Here is a 25,485-nt window from a genome sequence, read left to right as displayed (position 1 = left end):
GGATTTGAGGTTCATTTGGAAAGAAATCATACTAGCAATTTGTAAGAGCAGAAAACTGTACAGAATTTACAATTTTAACAATCTATGCCTAAAAATCTAAAATCTAAAACATGAATAGCGTTTGTAAGATCTTATTGTATTCGTTGTCTACGTTCACATGTCACTGTGTCACGTAACCATTACTACTCCCTCTAATATTTTGAATAGAAGCAACTTTCTACAAACTTTGTTAAAATGGTAAGATTTTGTGTTTTTAAAGTGTACGAAACATATTTACGCCAAAACAATCTTATCTTTCAGGCTCGCTACTTACAAGAGCATCAAATTGCAGGTTTGTAGGTTGAAATTACCCCCAGCAAAATAAGTAGCGTTTTTTACAACAAAAAACATGTTCCATACATCTTTAGACTTTATCTACCATAATATTAATATTCATGTATTATCCTACCCCTGCGTTATTTATTAACCACTATAACCCCTAAAAGTTCATGACCAAGTATCATTGTATGTTGAAGTGCTGTGAGGAATGAATGAATGTAACTTGCTTTATCCTCGCGTATCCAGAAAACGTCAAAACGACAGTAGTTATAATACGAGTGTTCTGTTTCATGCATGCAAGCTTTCAAATTACTTTGTGATGGATTATTTTATATTTTATATATTGCCATTATAACAAATGCTTTACTATTAGAATATCGAGATTGTTTTAATCTTCATGATGAAAAACAAAATGGGAGGATTATGTGCAGTCAGTTGATCACTGTGATGAGAAAACTAGGAGCATGCCCAACTCAGGGTGAAGTGAAGAAACACCTCGCTTATTTACAGAAAAGTAATCAAATAATACTGTGTGGGGTTCAAACCCTGAATTATAGGGGTTGTATGTATTGGCTATAAGTATCTTGTATCTATATGATGAAATTTTAATTTTTAAAATTGTAGAAGGCAAAATGATTAAATTTAGTTTAGTTTAATAAAATTGGGAGGAACGTAGGACTTTAACCTGATCTCTATATTTCACTGTCACTGATATTATTAATATTATATACATTTTCATTATTCATATATTTATACTTGATGGTGTAACAAATTATCACATTGAAAAAAATGCTGTAAAACAAAAAATACGTACAGCTCAATGAAATGAATTCTGTATTTTCTTAATCTCAGAACCAAATGAATATATGGATTTTTCCCAATTCCTCACTGTTATGCATAGGCAAACACCAAATGAAAATGTTGCAGATGAAATATCTGCTGCAATGCAGGTAAGTTTAATATTATTTCTATTTATTTATACTTTATTATTATCATTTTATTTACAACTTTACTCAAGTATTTTTCACCCACCCCACAGCCTGTTTTACGGACTGTTGTTTTAGCGCTAATTTTTTGTTGTTCTAATTAATCAGATCTTCGTTACTGTATTTTAAGAGACAAATTTTATGTTATCATGTAACAGTGATTATGATGTCATAAATTATTGGATACTTACAGTTAACCAGCCTTGAACATCGAGGGAAAATCCCCAAATCAAGACTTCGTTATATCCTCATGAATACTGGTGAAAAACTCAGCTCACGTGAAGGTAAAATATTCATGATGCAAATCAGAATGTTATTGTAAAGGCACATGTACAGGAAAAATTGTTTCACACAAGTTAAGAATAAAAAACTCTTAGGATATTTTTTATGGATGTTTTAAACAAGAATTGTCTTTGTATGTATAAGGAGAACCATGAAATAATAATAAAAAAATAGTGTGTGTCGTGGACTGTGTTATACAAGAAAAATTGACTGCAACAATAAAAGATAAACTTGTTTAAAATGTAGGAAACATTCCAAAAATTATTTTGAAACTTAGGAAACACTGCTAAAAATATTGTGAAACACTGAAATGCTTACCTCCTTTATGTTGCAGTTGATCAAATGTTTAGAGCAGCAAATATTCAGAAGAAAGATTCCATCAATTATCGGGAGTTTGTGCATATGATTATGCAACCAATACCAGATGATTATTAATTTGGATATTTTGTTACATCAAACAGAATATTTATATCATCATTATCATATAAAACAGGGGTGACTATACTGTATCTCAAGCCATATTAGGGTAAAAAGTAAATTTAATTTCTACGTATAGATTTCTCAGTTGTTATCTCATTTAGTGTATATGTGCATGGCTCTTTGCATTTGCTTTTTTTTGTATAAAATATAAAATTTGGGGTTTTGTTTGGTCACTCCTGCTACAGTGCTACAGAACATAATTTTTTTAATTTCGCTTTTTTGTAATCATACGCCAAGTGTTACATCACAAAGTGCATTGTTGTGGTTCATTGTCAAATAATTTTATTTTTATACAAAAATAATACTTTACCTTTTTAATTATTATTTTGGTGCTACGCAATTAATTGTCCATTACAACAGTGCAAACTATAAAACATAGTTACGTCATAATTAGATAAAATAGCACACAGCGAAACAGTTCAGCATATATAACAAAATGTGAAAGAAATGCTTGGATGACACATAGTATTTTGCGGAATGATTTAGGAAAATTACTGTTAAAGCATCAGCCAATATATATATACAGCAATGCTTTTGAAGTTAGTGTCTACTTCAGTGCTCTTCAACCTTTTATGGGTTGGTGAACCCCTAAAGTTGTTGCGTCGAACTCATGCACCCCTGATTGCTTTAACGTAAAACTAATGAAGTTTCACAATTCCCAGTGATGCAAGATATAGAATTCATATAAAAAATTGTAGGAAAGTGGCTAAATTTGTTAAAAAAGTTTAAAATGAAAAAATATTGCTGAAAATTGTTGAAGTTTGTGATGCACCCTTGTATACCTTTTTGCACTGGTGCACCCCTGGCATATTTTGGTGCACCCTAGGGTGCACCGTGCACACCGGTTGAAGAGCACTGGTCTACTTGGTGCATAAAACACAAATTTTCTGGTCAGTTTTAATACAAAAACATAACAGTCCATATATATATATATATGAAACAACTGCCTTTATTTTCATGCATTTTGGTTTAGAACTAAAACCACCTTAAGTGAAGTAAAAATATGAAAACGGCAAGAGACAATTACATATATGGGCTGTTATGTTTGTAATTAACGGATTAGGAGCAGAAACACCTCTGGGTTTAAATAAATATTTGAAGTGGACCAGGTATGGTGCAAGTAAGACAAAGCAAAACAAAATCCTACAGATAATTAGGAAACAAAACTATCAGCTAAAAGCATTAAAACTACATTAGAAAGTGATTTTGAAAGAAAAAAATGGAATTACACAACAATCCTTAGTGGTTTCATTAAAAATAAAAGTTTAACTGATGAAAAGTTTACATTGTGACTGCCTGACCGGTCATAAAATTTTAAACTTAAAAAATACTTTTTTTTTAATGTTAAGATAAATTGTTAGGAGGTAATAATAAAAGTTTTGTGTCACAATTACTTATGGAGAAGATTTCAAAAAAAGATAACACAAGTAATTTTATCCACCATTTTTCTATCTAGTTAAACAAGGTCCAATTTACAGAAGGTTGGGATAAAGATTTGCAAATTTAATTGCTCTTATCTCAATTAACCTATTAAAATTCCAGGTTTTAGGAAACCAGCCTTATTACAATGTATGCTGATCTACAACTCTTGTTATGAGATTGTTTCTACATCTCTTAAAGACTTAAACTCTTCATTGTAGGCCCAATATGAGATAGTTTTACATCTCTTACCAAAAAAAGACCAATATGACATTACATCTCTTACCACCATTACCACTGTGAGAGAGCATGACAGCATTTGAGGGAATAAAAGAAAAAGGCAATTATAAAAGAAACTTTCAACTAACCTCTACACTACTTCCATTGATATCAGTATTCCTATTATCTGTATCATTATTATTGTTTAAGTTAAGATTCATTAAATCGTGCGTGATGTCTTGATGGTTAAAACTTGGTTCAGAATTTTGTTCAACTGGAGTCGGTGAAATATTTGGCAGAGTTGTCACAGTTGGTAAGAAATGGGAAACAATATTGTTTTCTGTCGTGTTATTTCCCTCACATATTGACGAGAATACATCGTTTAAGTCTTTCAATTGCTTAATAACGTCATCAGAAGTAACTCCCTCTATCATCTCTTTTAATCTACATACAAATTAAAAGTTAATATTTGTTAAAACTCATTTCTTTGAACTGAATCTAGTGCTATGAAAACAGAACAGACAAAAATCCAACCAATTGTTTAATAAAAGATATATGTATTTCGCCTAAATGGCATCCTCATTCTCTTATCCTTAAAACATTTTAAAAATATCTCATAAATGGGCACTTATGTATTATCCCAAATAAAACAGAATATCAGAAGACCGACAGTACAATAACATTATGCTAACAGCAATAGAATATTTACCAGGATATATTTTAAAAAGTTTATATTTTTACTTTTGAACTAAAGAATAACAGTTCATACTTTCATTTTTTGACACAATCTTTTCACTTTTTTAAATCTTTTATTGTTTGGTATGTTTCTATTTATAAAACCGTTCATGTTTTTACTTTTAAACTAAACAATAACAGTTTATAATTTTAATTTTTGACACAATCTTTTTATCATTTGGTATGTTTCCATGTCTAAAACTGTTCACATTTTTTATTTGTTGACATATTTTTTTATTTTATTTATTTTTAGTTTTGGTATGTTTTTATGTCTACCACATTGAAAAACCAATATAACCACTAACCATCCCACTAACCTGGACACATGGTTTCCCATCTCCTGCTGAGTTTGTTGTCTTCCTTCACTCTCACGACCAACCTGTTCCTCAGCATCTTGTATTTGTTGTTGAACTGTTTCGTTATCAAGACGAACCTCAGTCTGGGAAAAAAATGTAACTTATTTATCTTTGCGTGACAAAAAAATGATAGTTGGTATAACACGTGTGTTCTGTTCCACACTTTTTTTTGCCTGCTTACAAGTTACCAAGAATGTAAATTTGTGGCTGATTAATTTTGATATTTTTAATGTTTGGCCACAATTTAGACAAATGAGAGAATACTGAAATAAAGCAAATGATGTTAAGTGTCTTGCCCAAAGATACAAATACACCCACAGCGGTAGGAGCCAAACTCTGGTATAGAGGCAAGCCAACCAGTGTGCCACTGCGCTGGGCATAGGAGCACTTGGTGCTTATATCCAACATTAAGGAATGCAGAATTTTTTAAACACCTGTATTTGCGACATGCTTTCGAATATTTCAGTTTGTCGTCTAGCTTGGTGGTCCATTAAATCCTTGCTTTGAATACCAAGGTTTTGTAAACTTGATCCAATTTGTGGAAGTTTTTCATTAATCCATTCATGCCATTCCACCAATATTCTGGTGATTTATGGGAAGATTACTAACTTTTACTAGTATTTAAATAATATGTCTGATTTGTGAGACAGACATGCTATATTTATGGACACTAGACACATATAGTATGTACAGATTTCTAGGAAAGCTTTTTGGGAAATAGGATAACTCTTTGAGGTAATAGGGTAACTCTTGCTTAAATCTAAATCTCTGGTCCAATGGTGCAAAGACAACAGGATAATCTGCTTGAATAGGTGCAACAACCAAGCATTTTAAACGACACTCTTTCCCGCACTTTTACCCGCAGTTTTCTTTAACGAATGTTGTAATAATAGTAAAACGAAAAAATGGTATTGTAACTCACTTTACCTAGGCGTGGCTGAAAAACGACAGTCATTATAACATGGAGGTTGATATACCTCGTGCCAGGGTGATTTTTTTTTGGGGGGGGGTTTGCTTTGGCGCTGGACAAATATAATATAAGAATACAAACTCAAATAGACACAACATACTTAGTGCATTGCATTATCTTGGCAAGCTGCGTGGTGAGTTCTTCAAGGGTTTTCGGAATAAAGTTCATGACTAAGTCTCTCATTGTATGTTGAAGTGCTGTAATCAATGAATAATTGAATGTAACTTGCTTTATCCTCGCGTGGCCGAAAAACAACAGTCGATATAACACAGGTGTTCTGTTTCATACACCTATGTTACTTTGTTGTTGATAATATAGAAGGCGTATGTATATTTAGTAGCATTAAACTTTACTAAGAGGTAAATATTGTTCTATATGATAAGGATCCTGTGGTAAGACATAGCATTGGGATTGAAGCTGGAGGTATCCCATTACTTATTTATCCCCCCTCCTTTTTAAATTGTAAGATCAATGTTTTTGCGTAAACAGTTAATTTTTTTTCTTAAAAAATTGCCTGTTTTTGGGGAAGAATTTTAATTTGTTCTAAGGTTGTGGACCTTATCCCTGTACATGCACACTACCATGTATTTACCATTCACATCTGTTTCATGATTAGTCCTTATATCTGCCTCTATTTTCCGGATTTCATTTTTAATCAAACTGTATTTTTTCTTTGCTTCATTCTCCCTGAAAGTAAATAATTTGTTACTTGTTGGTTAAAAATTTTATTACAGAGCTATTTCATTCATAACACATGCCAACATAACATTATAATATGGGTCTTATGCAGTAGTGGCCACTAATGAGTTATAGCACCATGGGTGTAGGGGTAATAGGTCAATTTTAGCCAAAGAATCAGGCCCTAAGGTTTATCACACTAAAGGGCCTCACCTTCATATATAATGTTATAAACATACAGCGGAATAGAAACTGTTTGTTTATAAACCAACTTACCAGTCATCGCATTTCTTCGTAGTTACTGCAACAATTTCTTTCGATATTTTGATATGTTCCCGAATACGATAGGGCTCGGCACAGTTTTGCAACATATTATGGATGGTCGGACATGTTTGCTCCCTATGACGATTAACTAAATTCAACTGGTCGTACCAACTACCTTGTCTTTGGTTAAGCAATTCGTTGTTGTCTGGAAAATTTAAAGGAAAACTTGAGAAAAAATACTTAAAAAGACCAGGTGTGCTAAAACCTATAAGTGACCACCGAGTTAAAGCAATGTCCATTAAGTGACTTTCTTAAAGACACCTACACCAATATTGGTATCAGTATCGAGCATTGAACCCGGTATCCTTCAGTTACAGACCAAGCACCCAACCACCAGCAAGATATAATGAATGAATGAATGAATGAATGTAACTTACTTTATCCTCGCGTGGCCGGAAAACAACAGTCATTATCACACGGGTTTAACACCTCGTGCCAGCTTACGAGTTACCATGTATGTTACTATACGCAGTAAGTTATATATAATGTAGTATACACACTAAGTTATATTTGATGATCTAATGTAGAAGCTATGTATGGGATCTTTTAGTACAATCAACTTTGCTCATTTAAAAACATACACATTAAATTTACACCCTTACGAACAAAAGTGCGTTTTATATACTTAGCAATATTACGTTTATTTGTACAGAGAACTTACCACATATGTCTGTTTCAATACAGTTGGATAAATCTTTTTCAATCGAAAATTTAAAGAAATCAACTTTTCCTCGAAACATGTTGAAAGCGTCCGAGAATGCTAAAAATATGGATTTGGTTACTTTTTGATTATTGTATTTTAAAACATTGAGTCCAGAGGTGTAAGGTTGTAAGGGTGCCTCGGTGACCTGTCAATCAAACTTTTGGAACAAGAGTGATAAATTTACAATGAAATTAACTTTTCCCTGATAAGTGTCTATGCAAAGAAGCAGAGAACTACACATTTAACCAATAAGCTATGTTTGGTGACTTAGATATTTTTAAAACAATTTTACCCTTGCTTTTGTTAAAATAATAAACGTGACACATATAGTTCAGCTCCAAATTTATTTAAACTATAGTTGTAGGAAAAAATAAAAACAAGCAAATTAAAATAACTTTATATATATAAAATATATATATGCAGAAATATAAAATATATATATATTTATATATATAAAAGGAAAAAAAATGGAAAAACAAGCAAATAAAACAAGGGGAAAACAAGCAAACTAAACTCCATGTAAACTTACACTTTAACTGCTGTTCATAGTAGTTAGTATGTCTTTCTATGCTTTCAGATAAAGTGGCCAATGCAGCAATAGACCTGCGACAGACCAAAGCTTCTCGACGGACACAATTTGTTGCGATGCTTAAAACTCTACGTTGAGGGGGGTTTCGTAGTGGGGTCTGTGTGGTAATGTGTTGAATTATATATTATCCATACATAAAAAAGAAGAAAAAAAAAACCACCCACAAAGGTATAAACATAGTAACTTGTAACATACATAGGGAAAAAAAGGAAAATTCTAAAAAAGTCTTGTTTATCTCTTTGAATACAGTAACAAATTTTAGATTAATTCAAATTGAGAAAGAAATTAGCAGCAAAACTACAATCGTTAAAAGTAGTTCAAAAAATGGTACAGATCTTTCACCTAAAATGGCATCATTAGATTTTTATTCAAATAAAACCTCTTATTCAAATTTGATTTTATTTTAACAAGAGACATAAGACATTAAATAAGTTGCCATTTCAGACGCAATATATATTCCTGCTAAACCTACTTACCCTTGGTTCAATGATAAGAGTTCCTATTTCTTTAGGTAGCGCACATTGATATCTTTGGTAGGTTCCATTGCATGAGAACAAGAATATTAACCATTCATGATGGTCCTGTATCAATGTAATGTTGTATTGTTAATAGAAGATGATCAAATTTAGATACAAAAAACATTGCATTGGACTGATGATATTATAGGCATTTCTATATCTTATGCTCTGCCAATCATACATGTGTTTCTAAAATTTTTCTTGCATTTTGTCGTACCAGCAAACACACATGGTGTATTTATACACCTCATGCTCACTGTCAAGCTATAACATGGGTGTCTTCTTATACACCAGAGACACATGGAATATCCGTACACCTCATGCTTACTGTCAAGTTATAACATAGATGTCTTCTTATACACCAGACACACATGGTGTATTTATACACATCAGACATCATGCTCACTATCACGTTATAACATGGGTGGCTTCTTATACAGCAAACACACATGGTATATCCGTACACCTCATGCTTATTGTCGAGCCACACTTTACGTACCGGTTTCTTCCAGCATTCATTAACAGCGGAGTAACGAACGTCCGGTTTCTTCCCGTCCTTAAGGAGGAGGATCTGGGATGGGATTGGGATGTTGGTTGCTCTCATGATCGCTTCCTGCATCTTAGCAATGCTCATCCTCTCATCCAAAACAGGGATCGTGAAGACAGAGTTGTTTTGTGTGTTGTATACGTGGATGCACTGTATCAAGTGTGTAATAATAATTAAACAAAGTAGGATAACTGGTTTTTGGTCATAATATAACATATTATAGGAGGAACTGCATTAAGTGGGGTGTAATGGATGATGTGAACATAGGCGTAACGCTTGGGGCAACGGGCAACAACTATTAAATAAGTGCATTTACAGTTGCATTACAGTTTAATGGTCCACACTTGTTGTACTTTTTGTTTTGACACTGCTGAACAAAAATGTGTGAATTTAGACTTAAAGGAAGAGTAATTACTGTTGAATTATGACGATAGCACTGTAAAAAAGGTGTTTTTATCACATTCTCTATAGTTGTGAACATATTGGTTCTGCATAATGCAGAAACTGGAAGTTAATGATAAAAGTCCAAATAAGTCAGGCAATATAGTAAGAAAAATTGATACATTTTGCATGCTGTGGTAACATAAGAAGCCAGCACACCTGGACAAATATTAACAATATAATTACTATAACTATCCAAGATTATAATTTATAACTGTCGGAGATATTTACCCAAACACTCATGTATTGCTAGTAATGGCCTACTCAGGCGATACACAAACAGAATATGCTGCAATTTATGAGAAAGGGGCAAAACAAGCAGCAGAAACTCAACCAAACAACTTTATTTCTAGTAATCGTGACGAGCAAATATTATTAACCACAATGTCAACTATGATATCGCAATTCAACACCGCAAACTACTGTGTATTATACGATACATGACATTTGAAGGTAACTAGGACGGAAAAACATACTGGCTTTAATTTCCTAATATCCCGAATAAAACATAGATGTATTATAGTGGGAGAAGATGGGACACATTTTCATTCTATTTTCTCGTCCCATTTGGTAGTAGACTTAATATATATTTTTAATATAGAATTATATTTATTATGAGCACAAAAACCACAAATACTTAGCAAGCACTACATGCTTTCCATACAAGTGCTTTCACTAAGTAAATAAGATGATTATTTATCAAGATCAACCAGGCATGACATGTCTTTCCAACCGTTAGTAAGGTATAATGGACTGTTTGACTAAATTAATACATGTGTGACAGCAACATACAAAGTTTTAATGTAATATTATTTACTAGCCTAACTTCTATTACTAGTATCATGGTAAAGAGAATTCCAAAAAAATCTTTGTAGACAAAATACATTTTTGATATGGTATAGCTGTACCCTTTGTGTGTTCATGTTTTGCTTTTATTCGATTGGTTTCTAAAATGAGGAACATGACATTGTATTTGATTGGCTTGTACCAGCCACACCCATTTCAACAACAGCCAGATTGGGAAGATTTATCAGTGGAGCTTTTTTCACACGATTTTTTTGGCTAATTTAATAAAGTTTTAATATAGCAGTATTAAAAACAAACAACAATTTTTTTACTAAATTTGGAAAATTACCCAAATTTGGAGGGAAGTGAGATTTTTAGACAAAATAATTATATATACATTTTTTTTAATTAGGACCAGCACAGCATCTTTACCTTTTCCCTAAGGATTCTTTCCACCGTCTTAAACCATTCATTGTTCCCCACCCCTCCCCCTCTTTGCTGAGGATCAAGTTGCAACATCTGTTGGAGCCAGCTCTCAATCTTCTTTGCAAAGATCGGATTCAGGGAGTGGGGTTGAGGGATCGTGCTCGAGTATACATGGGTTGATCCTGGGAGGAGAGAAGATGATCAAATGATAAAGATAGACTATGGATGTACAGCAGGGGTTAAGTTGGATGCCTGGCGTGATTTTTCATTCAAACTTTTGAAACATGGTTGACACTATATGTTTATTATTTTTTAACAGCTGATTTGGTTTCTGGTAACAGTTAAGCCATTGGAAAATATTTACATTATGCCTGTTAGCAGAAGTAATAACATATGCTTGACTTAAAGTCCTAAAATCACTTTTCCATGTTGTTATGTTTTTATAAAAACAAACCTAGCCAAAGTATATATTTTTTATAAGTAACCACTGAATCACGGCGCCAGAAAAACATTAACCAATTATCACTCATTTAACTTCATACCTTGGGTTTCTACAGTACAAATGTGTTCGTATCTTTTCTTTTCCTTTAAGTCATTTAGAACTTGTGCAAGCTCCAGGGAAGGATAGAAAGGTCTTCTACCAGTAATACATTCATAAACCAGCAACCCGAAGCTCCAGAAATCCACAGTAGCAGTGTAGCAAAGTGGGTTAGCACCATAGAACTCGGGGGCCTGGATGATGTAATAGTTACTCGCCTGGTCCATAGGGGTATCAATGACAAGTTACCCCAACTTCAACTTTTACCCAACTTTTATAATTACAAGTTACCCCAAGTTTATCAATGACAAGTCACCCTGAATAAGTTTATCAATTACAAGTTACCCAAACTTTGAAACAGGGGGACATGAAATATTTTTACACATTAGTAAGTATAAAACAGCTTTTTTCCTTATATTAAGTGTCCATACAAACAAGCTAAGCTAAAACAGCCTTTTTCCTAATGTTAGATGTCCTTACAAACAAGCACAGCCAAAGTATACCTCATTGTCACACTGATTAATGTTAAACTGCATTTTTAACAAATCAAACAACAATTCAAAAATAATAAAAACAGGGTGCATATAAAATAACCCTTGAAAACTGTCCACACAACTTACCAGATAATGCATAGTTCCAACAAAACTTGTCCCGAAGCTATTTTCATTAATTTCCTTTGCATATCCAAGATCAATTATCTTGAATTGAAACACGTTTTTTTCTTTTTCTTTCATCACAATATTCTCAGGCTTCAAATCTCTAAAATTTTAAGAAAAAAAATTAATGCAAAACATAGAAATCTTTTATATTGTAAGAATTACATGCAATTATGGTGAATATAATTAACTACATTTTGTCCGTTGCAAGTCTTATCTCAGGTGGCACAACTCTTGAAATTTAACAGAAACCGTTTAATTGGTTTCCAAGTTGCCAACTCAATTTTAGCAAGTTTGCAGGCAATAGTACTTTATTGCTATAAAATATTCTATTCTATCTGGGTAAGGTCCTACAGCGTGGCACATTATGTGACCTGAGATTTAGGCAGAGTTGGCCTACAACTCATTTGGGAAAATAGGGTTGGAAAATGCTATACATATAAACAAATTTAAATACAGCACAATGCCAACACTTTATATCTTACAAAATTGAAGTGAAAAACATAATCTTGCCCTGCCATTATATGGATGATTAGGTGAGGAGGAAAGTCTAAAAAGTGAAATACACCAACCTGTGTACAAGTTGTCTCTCATGCAAATGTTCGATTGCCGACCCGATGTCTTGTAGAATATTTCGAACTTGAAACTCTGGCAATCCACAACAGTTTTCCGGCTGAGTCAGGAACTAAAATATATAAACTATTAGTAAACATGAGGTGTATGAATATCCATGTGTGTTTGCTTTAAGACACACACATCATATAACTCAACAATAAGCATAAGCATTGAGGTGTAAACATCATGTTTGTCTGGTATATAAAATGAGACCCATGTTATAACTTGACGGTGAGCATGAGGTGTATGATACACCATGTTTGTCTGGTGTATAACATGATACCTTTGTAATAACTCAACAGTGAGCATGAGTGAGGTATATGAATACACCATCGGTGCCTGGTGTACAAAAATACACTACTATTATTGACAGTGAGCATTAAGTGTATGAATTTACCATGGGTGCTATTAATAAGGGTAAAGTCCACCCATGTAAAGTAGAATGGACCCTGATACAAGCACAACATACTGGCACATAAATTACCTTCCTTAGATCTCCTGCCTCACAATACTCCATACCAAGTGCCACATAATGATCAACATATGCGTTTTGTATCTCCACCGGTACTTCCACAAAGTTAACAATACTGGGGTGGTTTAGTCTTTGCATCATTTCAACCTATTTCAACAGAAAGTTAATGCATACAATTTAAACAGCTGTTGCCACATAACGAGAGTAGGTTGTTCCTTATCCCAGCAACCCCCATTCTAACAGGTCGTCACCCCATGCGATCATCAAACATTGGGTTGATGAGGATAGGAGAGGTATTGATGATGAAAATTCCATAATATCTTATTAGAGATTCATTCATTAGCAAGTAATTAATGTAAGATAAACCGTAGTTGACCCATAACATAAGCTGAACATAAGGTATATGAAACCTCTGATGTAAATGTAAGCTTACATATTTGCAGTCAGATTCAAACAGTGTATTATAGATGAATATTTACTATTTAATATGGAACAAACTGACTTTTTTGGGAAAAGGAGGATATGCTTATTAAAACTTGGGAATCCACACAATTTCATACTTTGCATTTTGAATGAATGTACAGACCTCGTGGTCACTTACACGTATGTAACTTATGTAACGTATGTAACTGCTATTTGTTGGAGTAGTTGATGTAAGGTGTCTTGATCTTGCCTGGACACTTACAATTGTAAAAGTAACAGGCCTTGAACTCATTACCATTACCTTGATGTTATATAAGCATACACTCTATCCACAAACCATCACATACAGTTTTTATTTAAAAACCAAACACAGACATCACTGTTCTTACCTCCTTTCTCCATCTTCTTTCATTTTGTCTACTCAGTTGATTCTTGCATTGCTTGACTGCTAGTTTAACATCTTGCTTGTTCTTCCACAGCGAGACTTGCCCAAAACCCCCGGAACCAAGGATCTTTATTAGCGTCCACTCTCCACATTGCATGGGTTGTCTTTGTGGGGGACGTGTCGCCAACATTTTAGCAACACACAGTGTATTGTGATGTCACACAAAGAAAACTTAAGTTTTAAATTTTAAAACTAGGTTTAAAACATTCGGTGTTGCTGTGTCAAAAAAAGGTGATAATTACATAGAATTGTTAATTTTAGAGGCTATTTTGGACAGCTACACATGCAATAACACATGTTTGCATCATGTTATGTCCAGTTGTCAACTAAGTCTAAACACAACGTCAACATACCACTGACATAGTAAAAGGTAACTAACTACATAAACAGAGGTTTGAAAATAACAGACAGGCGTAATAACCAAACACGCTTCTCTTTCCTTACAAATTAAAACCAAAATAATTGGCACTATAGTAAAGAACCCTCCGGTACGTTACAGATAAGGCCTGTGGTAAAAGAGTTAGAGGTTGGTAGTTAGGGGTAATAGGGGATTTCAGGTTACATGGTTTAGTAGTTAGGAATCTACATGTAACGTAGGAAGAGGATTCTTCACTAGCACCGTAACCCAACACATGTTCTATGTTCCCAAACATTTTCTCCAGCAAGTTCCTCTACCCTCAAAATGACGTCACTTTCAAGGAATCTGGTACTTTCCCTTATTTTGAGATGTTTATTACTTTGCATAAAAATACCATACTTTTAAAAGAGCATATATACTAATGCTTTGCATTTAAAGTAATAAATTAATATTGGGTAAACGCAAACTTGGGTAAAAAGTGCGTGTTGAATCAGTGTAAAAACGAATTAAAACGATAAGATTTTATTAAGTCCCATTACATTCTATTATTTTTACGTACTGGTATCCTAACACTTTTATAACACCCTTAAATAATATGCGTAAGTGACTAAAAGCTTATGGTTTACGCAATGAGATTAAAGCATTTTAAAATCATTTTAATCTCTTTCTATTTCTGTAAAATTGGTTAAGTAGAGTATTGCTACTGGGGATTCCCCGCCCTTTGTAAACAATAAATTGCAAACTAAGTTGATTTCCAACGTAAGTATATTTCCTTAATTTTCGTGTAATTGACGCAATATGTAAACAATACCTCGACCGGGTACAGGTATTTATTTAGTTAGTGTGTTTTGTTACATACATGGTAACTCGTAAGCTTGCACACGGTGCATGAAACAGAACACCGGTGCTATAACGACTGTCGCTTTCCGGCCACGCGAGAATGATGCATGTTACATTCATTCCTTCATTTATTCATATTGTAATATGGGTTTTGTCGCATTTTGTAACAGTCACTTTAACTGGTAACGAATTATCTAAAAAATTGCATTTTAAGAAGCAAACTAGATATTAGATTAGGTCATGAAGTACTGACTGTAGATTTGTGAAGCTGTGATACACGGTGAAAGTTGTGGAGGTCTTTATAAGATGTCTCGTATGCTGCTTATACAAAAATCGGCCGAATTAATTGACATAGCATCAAAGCATAAACCGTTTATCAAAAAAGCAGCAGCTGTTTCAACTGTTCTGGCAGGAGCACGGTTTATTTATTGGTGAGTTTATTTACTTTTCTATTTAAATCCTAATGTTGTATCATATACATTAAAATATGTTATGGATATATGTTTAGATGTTTAAAATATTAGTGTAACATTAAATTATTACATTAGATTTTTATTTATAAGCCTACTTTTTCTTAAAAAATCTACCAAACATGATTTGAAATTTGTTTTGAAACTACTTTGTTCATCATGTTTTAGGTACCGCCAAAAACAAAAGAATGCATTAAAGAATGAAGTTGCCACATCAACCCCTAACAAATCAAAGGTTCATAAAACTTCCTAAATTCAGGGTTTACGATTGTTTTAAAATTTTAAAGGGAACCAAGAATAGGAAAATATTTTGCTATGCAACAACAATTTATTTCCAATCCATACTGTGTTTTAAACCCAACATTGCTCAAGTGGTTTCATAGGGTTTGCATAAATTGTCAGACATACCCTTAAAAACAATCACCTACAAAATTGAGTATGTGTAATAACTCGTAAAGAGTACAAGGTGTCCCAAAGAAGTGTGCGGGGTGTATGAAACAGAACATCAGTGTTTTAAAACTACTGCCGTTGCCCAATCATGTGAGGATAATAAGTTTCCTTCATTCAACATTTCATTTCACAGAAAGATACAGTTGCAGTGAATCGAGTTTTTTTCAAACGATTATGGCAATTGATGAAGATTCTGATTCCAAGTGTTTGGAGCAAAGAGTTTGTTTGGCTCTTCCTTCATTCATCTGCTCTCGTATCGAGGACTTTCCTTTCGATCATTGTCGCAGATTTAGACGGAAGAATGGTGCGCTCTATTGGTGAGTTGTGATGTCATAATAGCCCTCTACATGGTGTCATAAATTTATGATGACATGAAACATTAGTGAATTATGATGTCACAATCTATTCTATATGGGTGATGTCCAACAGTAAGACCTGTAATGGACGTATAATTAAGACAGGAGTCGACCCATTACTCATATAGGAAAGGATATACCATTATAGTTTTGATGTTAGTTGTATCCTTTTATATGAGTATAGGGTTACTGGGATACCATTTTTTAATGAAGCCTTTTTGTTTTTTGTCAGTCTGTTTTCCCACCAAGTTATAACATCTTACCCATTGGTTAGGTGCATGTAGCTTATAACATTCCACTTTTTTTATTTTCAAACAGTTTTTTTTTTTAAAAAGACATTTAATTTTTTTTAAACAGTATTTACCATTTATTTTCTATTAGTTAAGATTTTCAATGTTAAGATTTTTGTTTATTAAACAGTGAAGACGGATTTGCGACAGTTTATACTTGATTTGCTTAAATGGCTTGGACTTGCCATTCCTGCTACTTTCACAAACAGTGCAATCAGATTCTGTGAAAGCAAACAAGCTTTGGCCTTCAGAACCAAACTAGTAGAGAAGGCTTATCATCTGTATTTCAAAAACCAAACTTACTACAGGTAGATTCACTCCTGTTTATGATTTGCCAACATTTTAGGCTAAGAATATGATAACAAAAGATTTATTTCATAGTATTTAAAACAAAATCTAAAATTTTTATTGTAAAAATTAATTAATGCCAAATAGTGGTTTAAAAATAGCAAAACCAAAAATATTATGTAATATATCAATATATAAAATTCCCAAACATATGCTAAACTTGAAAAAATATAACAAAAGATCTGGTGCTACGAAAATGTAAGAGACAAAAATCAAGTCCAACTAATTGTATAAAGACAAATCTATTATCACTAGATCAGTATTATCACTAGTTCAATTCACAAATTTTTTACATTTATTTTTATAAGATAAGTGGATGAAGCCGTCATTATTATATCAAAGTTGTTTATAAGATATTTATGTGTTTAGAATGGGTAACATGGACGGGAGAATTGTGAATGCTGACCAAAGTTTAACGGAAGATATACATGACTTTACCTCAACTGTGGCTCATTTATATTCACATCTCACTAAACCTATACTTGATATTGTGCTCATCACAAATACACTGGTTAACCGCTCAAGGGAAAGAGGGGCAAACCACAAGTAAGTGAAGTAATCAATTATTTATTTTATCCATACTGTAGGACTGTAAGTGTTAATGGGTTATTCAAATTATCAGCCAAACTTACAAAAACGAAAAAAATCCAAAAATCATCACCTACAAAGTAACACATTCTCAAGCTGGCATGCGTCTATGAAACCTAATAATTTTATTCATGATAAACTGTAATTTAGCTATAGATATACTGCTTGCAATGTGTGTCTGTCTAGTTAGTAAAACATTTTGCCTCTGTAATAAAATAGCAAATGATATATATCTCTTATTTTAATCTTCCACAGATTACCTGGTTTAATCTCTTTCACAACTACATTCATCACAGTCAACGTTCTACGAGCCGTCTCCCCAAAGTTTGGCCAACTTATCGCTGAGCGAGCAGCAAGGAAAGGATATCTTCGTTACATTCATTCAAGGATAATTCAGAATGCTGAGGAAATTGCATTCTATGGAGGGGAGAAGGTAAAATAGCATTGGTTGACAATTTTCATTCATTTAAGTGTAATAATTCCAGTGGTTCAGTAGTTAGCGCACTTATCTTTAGGCAAGAGGTTACAGGTTCGATGATGATGCTACCATATTCAATATGTGTGGAACAAAACACCAGTGCTATAATTACTGTCAATACCCCATCATGCAAGAAAAAAAATATATATTGATGTTATTAAATAAGAGTATGATAACTGATAATATGTTAATACAAGTACAGAACGACAGGTTATATATGAAAACTGGCAGTCTACAGTAGTTCAAACACCGTTTAAAACAGAACTTATACTAAGAGTAATTCAGTCAAATACATATAGCTGTTTAGTCGTCCCACCACACAAAAATAAATATATAAATTAACTTTTAAAAAAATTGATTTCCTTAGCCATAAAAATTGAGTTTCTAAAAATTTAGTTTCTAATTTTTATATTAATATTTCAGGCCGAATTAAGCTTGCTGCATAAATGCTATCGATCTTTGGTTAAACAAACCAACTTAATCTACCTACAACGCCTATGGTATGTTATGATTGAGCAGTTCTTCATGAAATACATGTGGAGTAGTGCAGGCATGGTCATGATTGCTATTCCTATTCTTACAGCAAAAGGTTACGCAGAAAACTGTAAGTTGCTTTTTGTATGATTTGCTTGTACTTGTGGTGGTAGTTTATTAAATGTATAAGAACTTGTATTTTTTTGTTAAAAATTCGCTGAAATTTTATTATATGTGGGTTAAAGGTCCTGCTATGGGACCAGAGATTTACACCAGAATTCCATAAAATTAACGGATATTGGAGATTATTTTCATACAATAAAACTGACTAGTAGTAAACAAACCATTTAAGCTTTAACTAAACCTTACTTTTGGTCAAACAACTATCTTCCTATGATTTCCCATCAATTCAAATATTCTGTAATCCTTAACCACCAACCCTCAGTTTTGTTTGCCTTGTGTTAACCTTGAAATGTGGACTTTGATATCAAAGAATAATAGTGGCTATAGCCTAAGCCAGTAGTTCTCAACCCCCACGCCCATTTATATAATATAGAAAAGTTAGCAGCAAATTTCCCTCATTTAATTGAAGTTTTCATTCTTTGCTTTTAAATTTTTTCTGTTCCACCGGTATGTAAAGTTTGTTTAAAACTTACCGGTCTATAAGCTAAAAAGGTTGACAACCACTGCCCTACCCTACAGGGTTGTGATCCTACTGTGAATAATGCAGCAAGGAACCTTACACAAAAGATGGTCAGCGTTGGGATAATGGGCTAACTTTAGCCTAAATCCTATGTATATGAAACAGAACACCCGTGTTATAATTACTGTCGTTTCCTTGCCACGCTAGGATACATACATTCATTTATTCAATATACCCACTTAAGATATTCTAACCTCTTCCCTCTTCCTCCCAGCATCAGAAGAAGTGATGCGTGAATGGGAGAACAAACCGGAGCACGAGATGATCAGCATCCGCACTGAAGCCTTCACAAGCTCCCGTAATCTCCTTACAACATCCGCTGATGCTCTTGAGAGAGTCATTAGTTCGTATAAAGAGGTATTGTGATGTCATATCTGGAAATAAAGGGGATTTTTATGCAATAGTCGTAAATTAGGGATGCCTGGAGTGGCACATCACCCCAATTTTTGGAACAGGGGTGACATAATGTTAAGCGCACAAGTTTTATATTTAAAACAACTTTTAGCCTGCTATAAGGGGTGTCATTTTGTACAACACAGCGATATTGAAGTTTGGTAATTCATGATGTTTTAACTTTATAATGAAACAATCACTCTGTCATCAATTATTTACTAGTTAATGATTCATTGTGTGCTAACATTGATGTGAGGTATGCAGGCTTCAGGGCCTCACGACTCTAAAAGACCGATGTTAATTGTTGAAAACATGATTAGGAAGTGTGGGATTTAGGTGCTAACTGTATTCACCCCACATGGCTTTACATAACATTGAGTACATGTCATGTTTGACTTCATGTTTTTCCACCCTTATATTTATACAACAGAAAGCATAAAACTAGAGCTACCCCAGCTTTTTATAATAAAACATTGTCATATTCTGTTACTTCTGCTACCAGGCATAATGTACACAATCTTTGGTCATCTAGTATGAAAAACGTAGTGTATTTCTGTTAAAAAATTAGTGGTATATACAGATCACTGAACTTGCCGGATACACTGAAAGGGTTTGGAATATGTTTGAGGTGTTTGACCAAGTTAGTCAAGGCAATTATGAAAGATCAAGTGAACCAAATGGTAACTGTGGACCTGTTGTATTGGAAATTAATGGTGAGTTGTGTATGGGTGCATAGGGACTAACTTAAGGTGGCAGGGTAGGCAGGATTACCCTAAAATTTCCGCATTGCATTAACCTGTGAAAAGTAATTAAAAGTAGTTTGGGCACAGAAACGGTTATTGAAGTTTTGTTATATAAATGATAAATATTTTAAAAAACTTGCAAAGTTTTTTTATTACATCTTACATGTAATAATATTTCTTTGTTCAGGTGACGTGGAAGAAACAGACCGTGACATCATACTCGCAAACGTTCCGATAATTACCCCTAATGGTGATGTTGTTGTTAGGAGCCTAGATCTTAATGTAAGATTATGTATTATGTGTATGTTGCCATATTTGCCATGGAAGGGTTAGCACAACTACCTCTAGTCATCGGGGTTATTGATTATGAGTGTATGTGTCCTTTGGCAAAACACATAAACATAACGTTAATTGCTCCAACCATATGTTGTAACTCATAAGCAAGTTACCACACATAAATTATTATACGTGCTTGCATTATACCAACATATGGACTTGTGTTATAACGACTGTCCTTGCCAAACCATGCGAGAAATGCTAAGTTTTATTTATTCATTCATTAATCAATGTAATAGAGTTCTGTCTGTACGAACAATAGGAGAACAACTAAAGCTAAACGGTGTTGAATTTTTTATTTTTAAAAGATTAATGTTCCGGTAAGCTTAAATCTTTTATAAAGTGTAGAAACACCACACATAGCAATATATTCTTCTCCAGTTATCCGGGGGCATGCATCTGTTGATTACTGGTCCTAATGGTTGTGGAAAAAGTTCATTGTTTCGAATCTTGAGCGGGTTATGGCCGGTTTATTCCGGTTGTCTTAAGAAACCACCACCCTCCAGTATGTTCTACATTCCACAAAGGTAAAACAAACAAACTGCAATTGCTCCAACCCAGTGGTCACTAATTGGTTGTTCAAATTATTGGCCATACACAAAGAAAAAAAATCAGAAAAGTAATTACCTACAAAGTAACATTTGTGGTAACTCGTAAGCTGGCACAAGATGTATGAAACAGAACAACTGTGTTATAGAGACTGTCGTTTTTCAGCCACGCGGGGATAAAGCAACATTTCTTAATTCAACATTAACTGTATTGAGTTCAATGTGCAGTTTTTTAAAACAGTTTTAACAAGTAATATTTTATGTATTAGAGTCTATAAGATATTTAAACTTGAAGTTTTGCCGAATGGCGGACGAAACATCAAAAAATACACTACGTATTCCACCAGATGAGCTGTTAAAACATTATTTAAATAATGCATGGTAGCAGATGTCACATAGTTATCAAATAAATAATTACAGCAACTTCATACAGACCATACATGGCGATCGGAACGTTGCGTGGTCAAGTTATTTACCCGGACACACATGAGGACATGGTGGCTAAGGGGATGACTGATGATGATCTTCGGAAGATCCTGGAAACCGTTCATCTTTACCACGTTGTGAGGAGAGAGGGAGGATGGAACACGGAGGCGGATTGGAAAGATGTTTTATCTGGAGGAGAGAAGCAGAGGATGGGGATGGCTAGATTGTTTTATCATAGGTGGGTAGAGACTAGAGGGTACTGGGTTTAAAGCTTGGTGGTCTCAGTATTGTTAGAATGTTTGGGAAGACTGTTTTATCATAGGTGGTGCTACTATTGTTGGTGTGTGTGAGGCAAAATTGTTTAATCATAGTAATATAGTTAGGTGACCTTGGTCAAGGGTTGTAATTGAATGTATTGGCAACTTATGTGTTCTTATTAGTGTAAGCATTCTAATGGCTTTAACCTAGTGCTCAAGAATTGTTCAAATTTAAAATAGCCAAAAGTTACAAATTTAAGGTTTTTAAAACTTGTTAAGTTTATTGTAATAAATTAGGAAACCTGGCCCTGGTCTAGTACTCAAAGAGTTGGACAATTCTTGTGTAAAAATACAGTAAGGAGCTGGGGCTACGAAAACGTAACAAATAAAAATCAAAGGCCAGTAAGGTTCTGGTGCTATGAAAACGTAACAGACAAAAATCCAGTGCAACTGCAAGAGTTTACTAATCCACCAAAACATTACAGACCTGTGTATGCGTTGTTGGATGAATGTACTTCTGCTGTCAGTATTGATGTTGAAGGAAAGATCTTCCAAGCAGCGAAAGATGCCGGGATTATATTGATGTCTATATCTCATCGTCCTTCTTTATGGTGGGTGGTGTTGGGGTTAGGGGGTAGTGGGTGTATAGGCACCAAACCTGGGGTGGCAGGGTGGGCAGGCCAACTTTTTTCTGCACTGCATTAATCAGTATTTTTTTCTTTTTTTTCTGCAATGCATTAATGAGTAATTTTTTTCTTTTTGTTTCTGCACTGCATTAATTATTAATCAGTAAATATTGGGAACAAATACCTGTGCATCTAAGTAACCCCGCCTCACCTTGCATTTAAACAAGGGTTTGTGGGTGAGCATTACTTTTCAAGAGAAGTCAGTTAGCATAACCTGTGAAAAATGGAGACATGATATGTTGCTGATATTTATAACGTATAGTACTGTGGGGTAAGATGGGATATCTATAGCACATAATATTCAAATATTCTACTTGGTTTTAAACAATCAACAAAGGTCTATAGGAGTCGTGAGAATACGTTTACAATTCTTTGAATGTTCTTTGTTTACTACAAAATGGAATGAGAAAATAGAAAGAATAGCTGTCCCATCTTCCCCTATCCTATTATATTTATGATATTTCTCGTAACATTACTTATAATGGTTATAGCACAGAACGAGAATGGGCATTTTTGCAGTAGTTTTTGGTTGCAATCAATGCCGGGTATTTTTTGGTTGCAATCAATTTCAAAACTTAATAATTTGATTATTTCCAATGTCACCACAGGAAGTATCACACCCACATCCTCCAGTTTGATGGTGAGGGTGGTTGGACCTTCAGTGAGTTGGATTCAGATACAAGATATACGTTGAATGAAGAAAAACAGGTTAGTTTTATATGAACTGTCACATACTTATAAATATATATCTGTAAATTAAACACCCACAAAAGTAAATATGCGGTAACTCGTAAGCGGAGTAGCGCACAGGATGTGTTGTGTATAAAACAGAACCCCTGTGTTATAAAAACTGTTATTGCCTGCCATGTGAGGATATTTAAGTTACATTCATGTAAGAATAATAGAAAATGCTTAATGTAAAACCCAGAAGCAACTGTAACCTTTGGGATAAAGGCAGACACGCAAATCACTATGGCATTCTGAACATGTTATTTATATAAAATATTAATGTAGTTTTATTTTTATTTAAATTAAACCTAGAGGCACATGTAACTTATGGGTTAGGAATAGGCACGGTAACAACTAAACCATGGTGCTTGGTGCCAGAAATTGTTTATTTTTGGGTTGCTGTAGAACCTGGAAGCTCACCTAGCAGGGGTCCCGAAGATGCAGCGAAGATTAAACGAACTTTGCGCGATTCTCGGAGAAGGTTCAATTCATAAACTTGAAATAAATGGTGAGAATGGATCCGACGAAAGTTTTCAAATTGAAGACACGCCACTGGAGTAAAAAATACCAATCAGTTCATTATTATTATTATTATGTTTAATTTGAGGGTGCAGGCCAAAACTTTTAAACTTTGGAGAAAAAATTGTTAAAATTAAAAAAACTGTTAACTCTAAAGTAAAATGTTGTACTTTTTAGGGCAAATAATTAACCCAAAAAATTAACGATATTTGTTTGTGAAAAAGTTGTACCAATAGTTACAAATATAGAGTTATGTATTGTATTTTGTTGTGCTTATGTTATTACATGTTATCTATTGAAAATTACATGTTATCTAAGAAAAAAAAGCTAAATGTATGTCCATATGTGGTAAAGAAATTATGCAAACTAACTTAATATACATAGAATGTTTTTTTACAATTTTTTCTCAATTTTATTTTGCTTTTTATTCTACATGAAGCAATGTTTAATTTAAAACTGCAATTTCAAATAAATCTTCAAAATTTAGAGAGATTTAGCTTAACTGTGATTATAAATTATGGATATTTTTTACAACAGTTTTGTTGTTTAAATTGCGCAATATATGATGCATTTAACATAGGCCTACCATTGCTGAATTGTGCTTCGTAATTATATAAGTTTTTTAAAGAAACTTTTTTTATTTAACTGTAAACCAGAGTGCTACATTTATAATATACCAAGCTTTTATTTGTGCATGTTTTGAAATCCATATACATGCCAATGTCAATGCAAATGTTTGTATTTTGTTGCTACGCTCAAATTCCTTCCTGGGGCTCAGAAAAATAATTTCCCTGTTTGGCTCCGAATTATCATATTTTACAATGTTATAAAACAAATACTGATGTTGTTTCATAAAATATTAATTATTGGTGACGCCACACAAAACCATTTAATATTGGCCCTTTTTATTTGACCTCAAATTTCGACTTTGCTTTAATTAATACACTACCTACAGAAAAGTATTAAGATATACTAATAAATATATATTTATGTATATTATTGCCATGGGGTAAGATGGTTACCATTAGCACATGATTTCCCGTGTTTCTTAATCATGTTTTTACTATTTAACAACGATCTTTTAGAGTCTTGAGGATACGGTTATATAATTCTGTAAATACTAACTATAAATGGGACGATGCAAGAGAATAAAAACATGGTCCATCATAACATCAACAAAAAGTAAGACAGAGTTTCCATAACAAGTTATTGCGACCAAAATTGTATTTTGTTTTAACTTTCCCAAGCCTACTACTAAATTTAATGTCATTAGGATTGTTTTATTTATTCTAATAATAAATATTATGATAATTAAACATGAGATTTATTGAGTAAACACTGGATTGCGATAAACTGATGAAATATTAGATATTTATTGATCCTTTAACGCGAAGGAATATTAGCTCCATTCACTGTTATGCTAATATTTGGTCATTGTGGTTTTTGGAATATTTATATTTTGACCCGGGAACCAACGAAGCTGATGCATAATTTGGGCGTTAAGACGGTCACGTACACATAGGGACTACTATTGTTTTAGACGGGACATCTTTAGCACATAATATCC

At 33.5% G+C, this 25,485-nt stretch overlaps 3 protein-coding genes across 5 annotated transcripts; 2 read left to right on the top strand and 1 right to left on the bottom strand.

Annotated features, from left to right (window-relative positions):
- Positions 1-101: 101 nt before the first annotated feature.
- LOC149740648 (calmodulin-like protein 4) lies at positions 102-2,440 on the top strand. The gene is made up of 6 exons (XM_089872473.1): positions 102-237; positions 301-331; positions 692-832; positions 1,171-1,268; positions 1,498-1,588; positions 1,921-2,440. Exons 1-6 carry the CDS (start codon positions 235-237, stop codon positions 2,019-2,021), a joined length of 465 nt encoding a protein of 154 aa, XP_089728599.1. The 5' UTR covers positions 102-234; the 3' UTR covers positions 2,022-2,440.
- Positions 2,255-14,583, bottom strand: LOC149740647 (inhibitor of nuclear factor kappa-B kinase subunit beta-like). Of its 2 annotated transcripts, XM_089872420.1 has the most exons (16): positions 13,871-14,583; positions 13,071-13,205; positions 12,544-12,656; positions 11,936-12,074; positions 11,320-11,509; positions 10,784-10,959; positions 9,077-9,274; positions 8,536-8,640; positions 8,000-8,156; positions 7,429-7,527; positions 6,720-6,912; positions 6,358-6,452; positions 5,866-5,962; positions 5,230-5,377; positions 4,757-4,878; positions 2,255-4,148 (listed from the first exon to the last, which is right to left on the bottom strand). In XM_089872420.1, the coding sequence occupies exons 1-16, from the start codon at positions 14,054-14,056 to the stop codon at positions 3,845-3,847; spliced, it is 2,457 nt and encodes an 818-aa protein (XP_089728546.1). In that variant the 5' UTR covers positions 14,057-14,583; the 3' UTR covers positions 2,255-3,844. The 2 variants fall into 2 exon arrangements, with proteins under 2 accessions (XP_089728546.1, XP_089728547.1); XM_089872421.1 differs by lacking the exon at positions 5,230-5,377 and having other exon boundaries at positions 3,992-4,148.
- Positions 14,584-15,192: 609 nt separating this feature from the next.
- LOC149740646 (ATP-binding cassette sub-family D member 2-like) lies at positions 15,193-24,880 on the top strand. 2 transcript variants are annotated; one of them, XM_089872432.1, is made up of 15 exons: positions 15,193-15,555; positions 15,763-15,829; positions 16,178-16,361; positions 16,821-16,998; positions 17,408-17,584; positions 17,882-18,059; positions 18,528-18,708; positions 19,496-19,638; positions 20,255-20,387; positions 20,605-20,699; positions 21,135-21,280; positions 21,735-21,965; positions 22,470-22,595; positions 23,279-23,378; positions 23,778-23,964. In XM_089872432.1, the coding sequence occupies exons 1-15, from the start codon at positions 15,431-15,433 to the stop codon at positions 23,802-23,804; spliced, it is 2,091 nt and encodes a 696-aa protein (XP_089728558.1). In that variant the 5' UTR covers positions 15,193-15,430; the 3' UTR covers positions 23,805-23,964. The 2 variants fall into 2 exon arrangements, with proteins under 2 accessions (XP_089728558.1, XP_089728557.1); XM_089872431.1 differs by having other exon boundaries at positions 15,207-15,555; positions 23,805-24,880.
- Positions 24,881-25,485: the final 605 nt, after the last annotated feature.

Source organism: Ciona robusta, chromosome 2 (assembly GCF_009617815.1).
Source record: "Ciona robusta chromosome 2, ASM961781v2".
Taxonomy (NCBI): Eukaryota; Metazoa; Chordata; class Ascidiacea; order Phlebobranchia; family Cionidae; genus Ciona; species Ciona robusta.
Note: the sequence above shows the minus strand (reverse complement) of the source record. Positions and strands in the feature narration are given on the sequence as shown.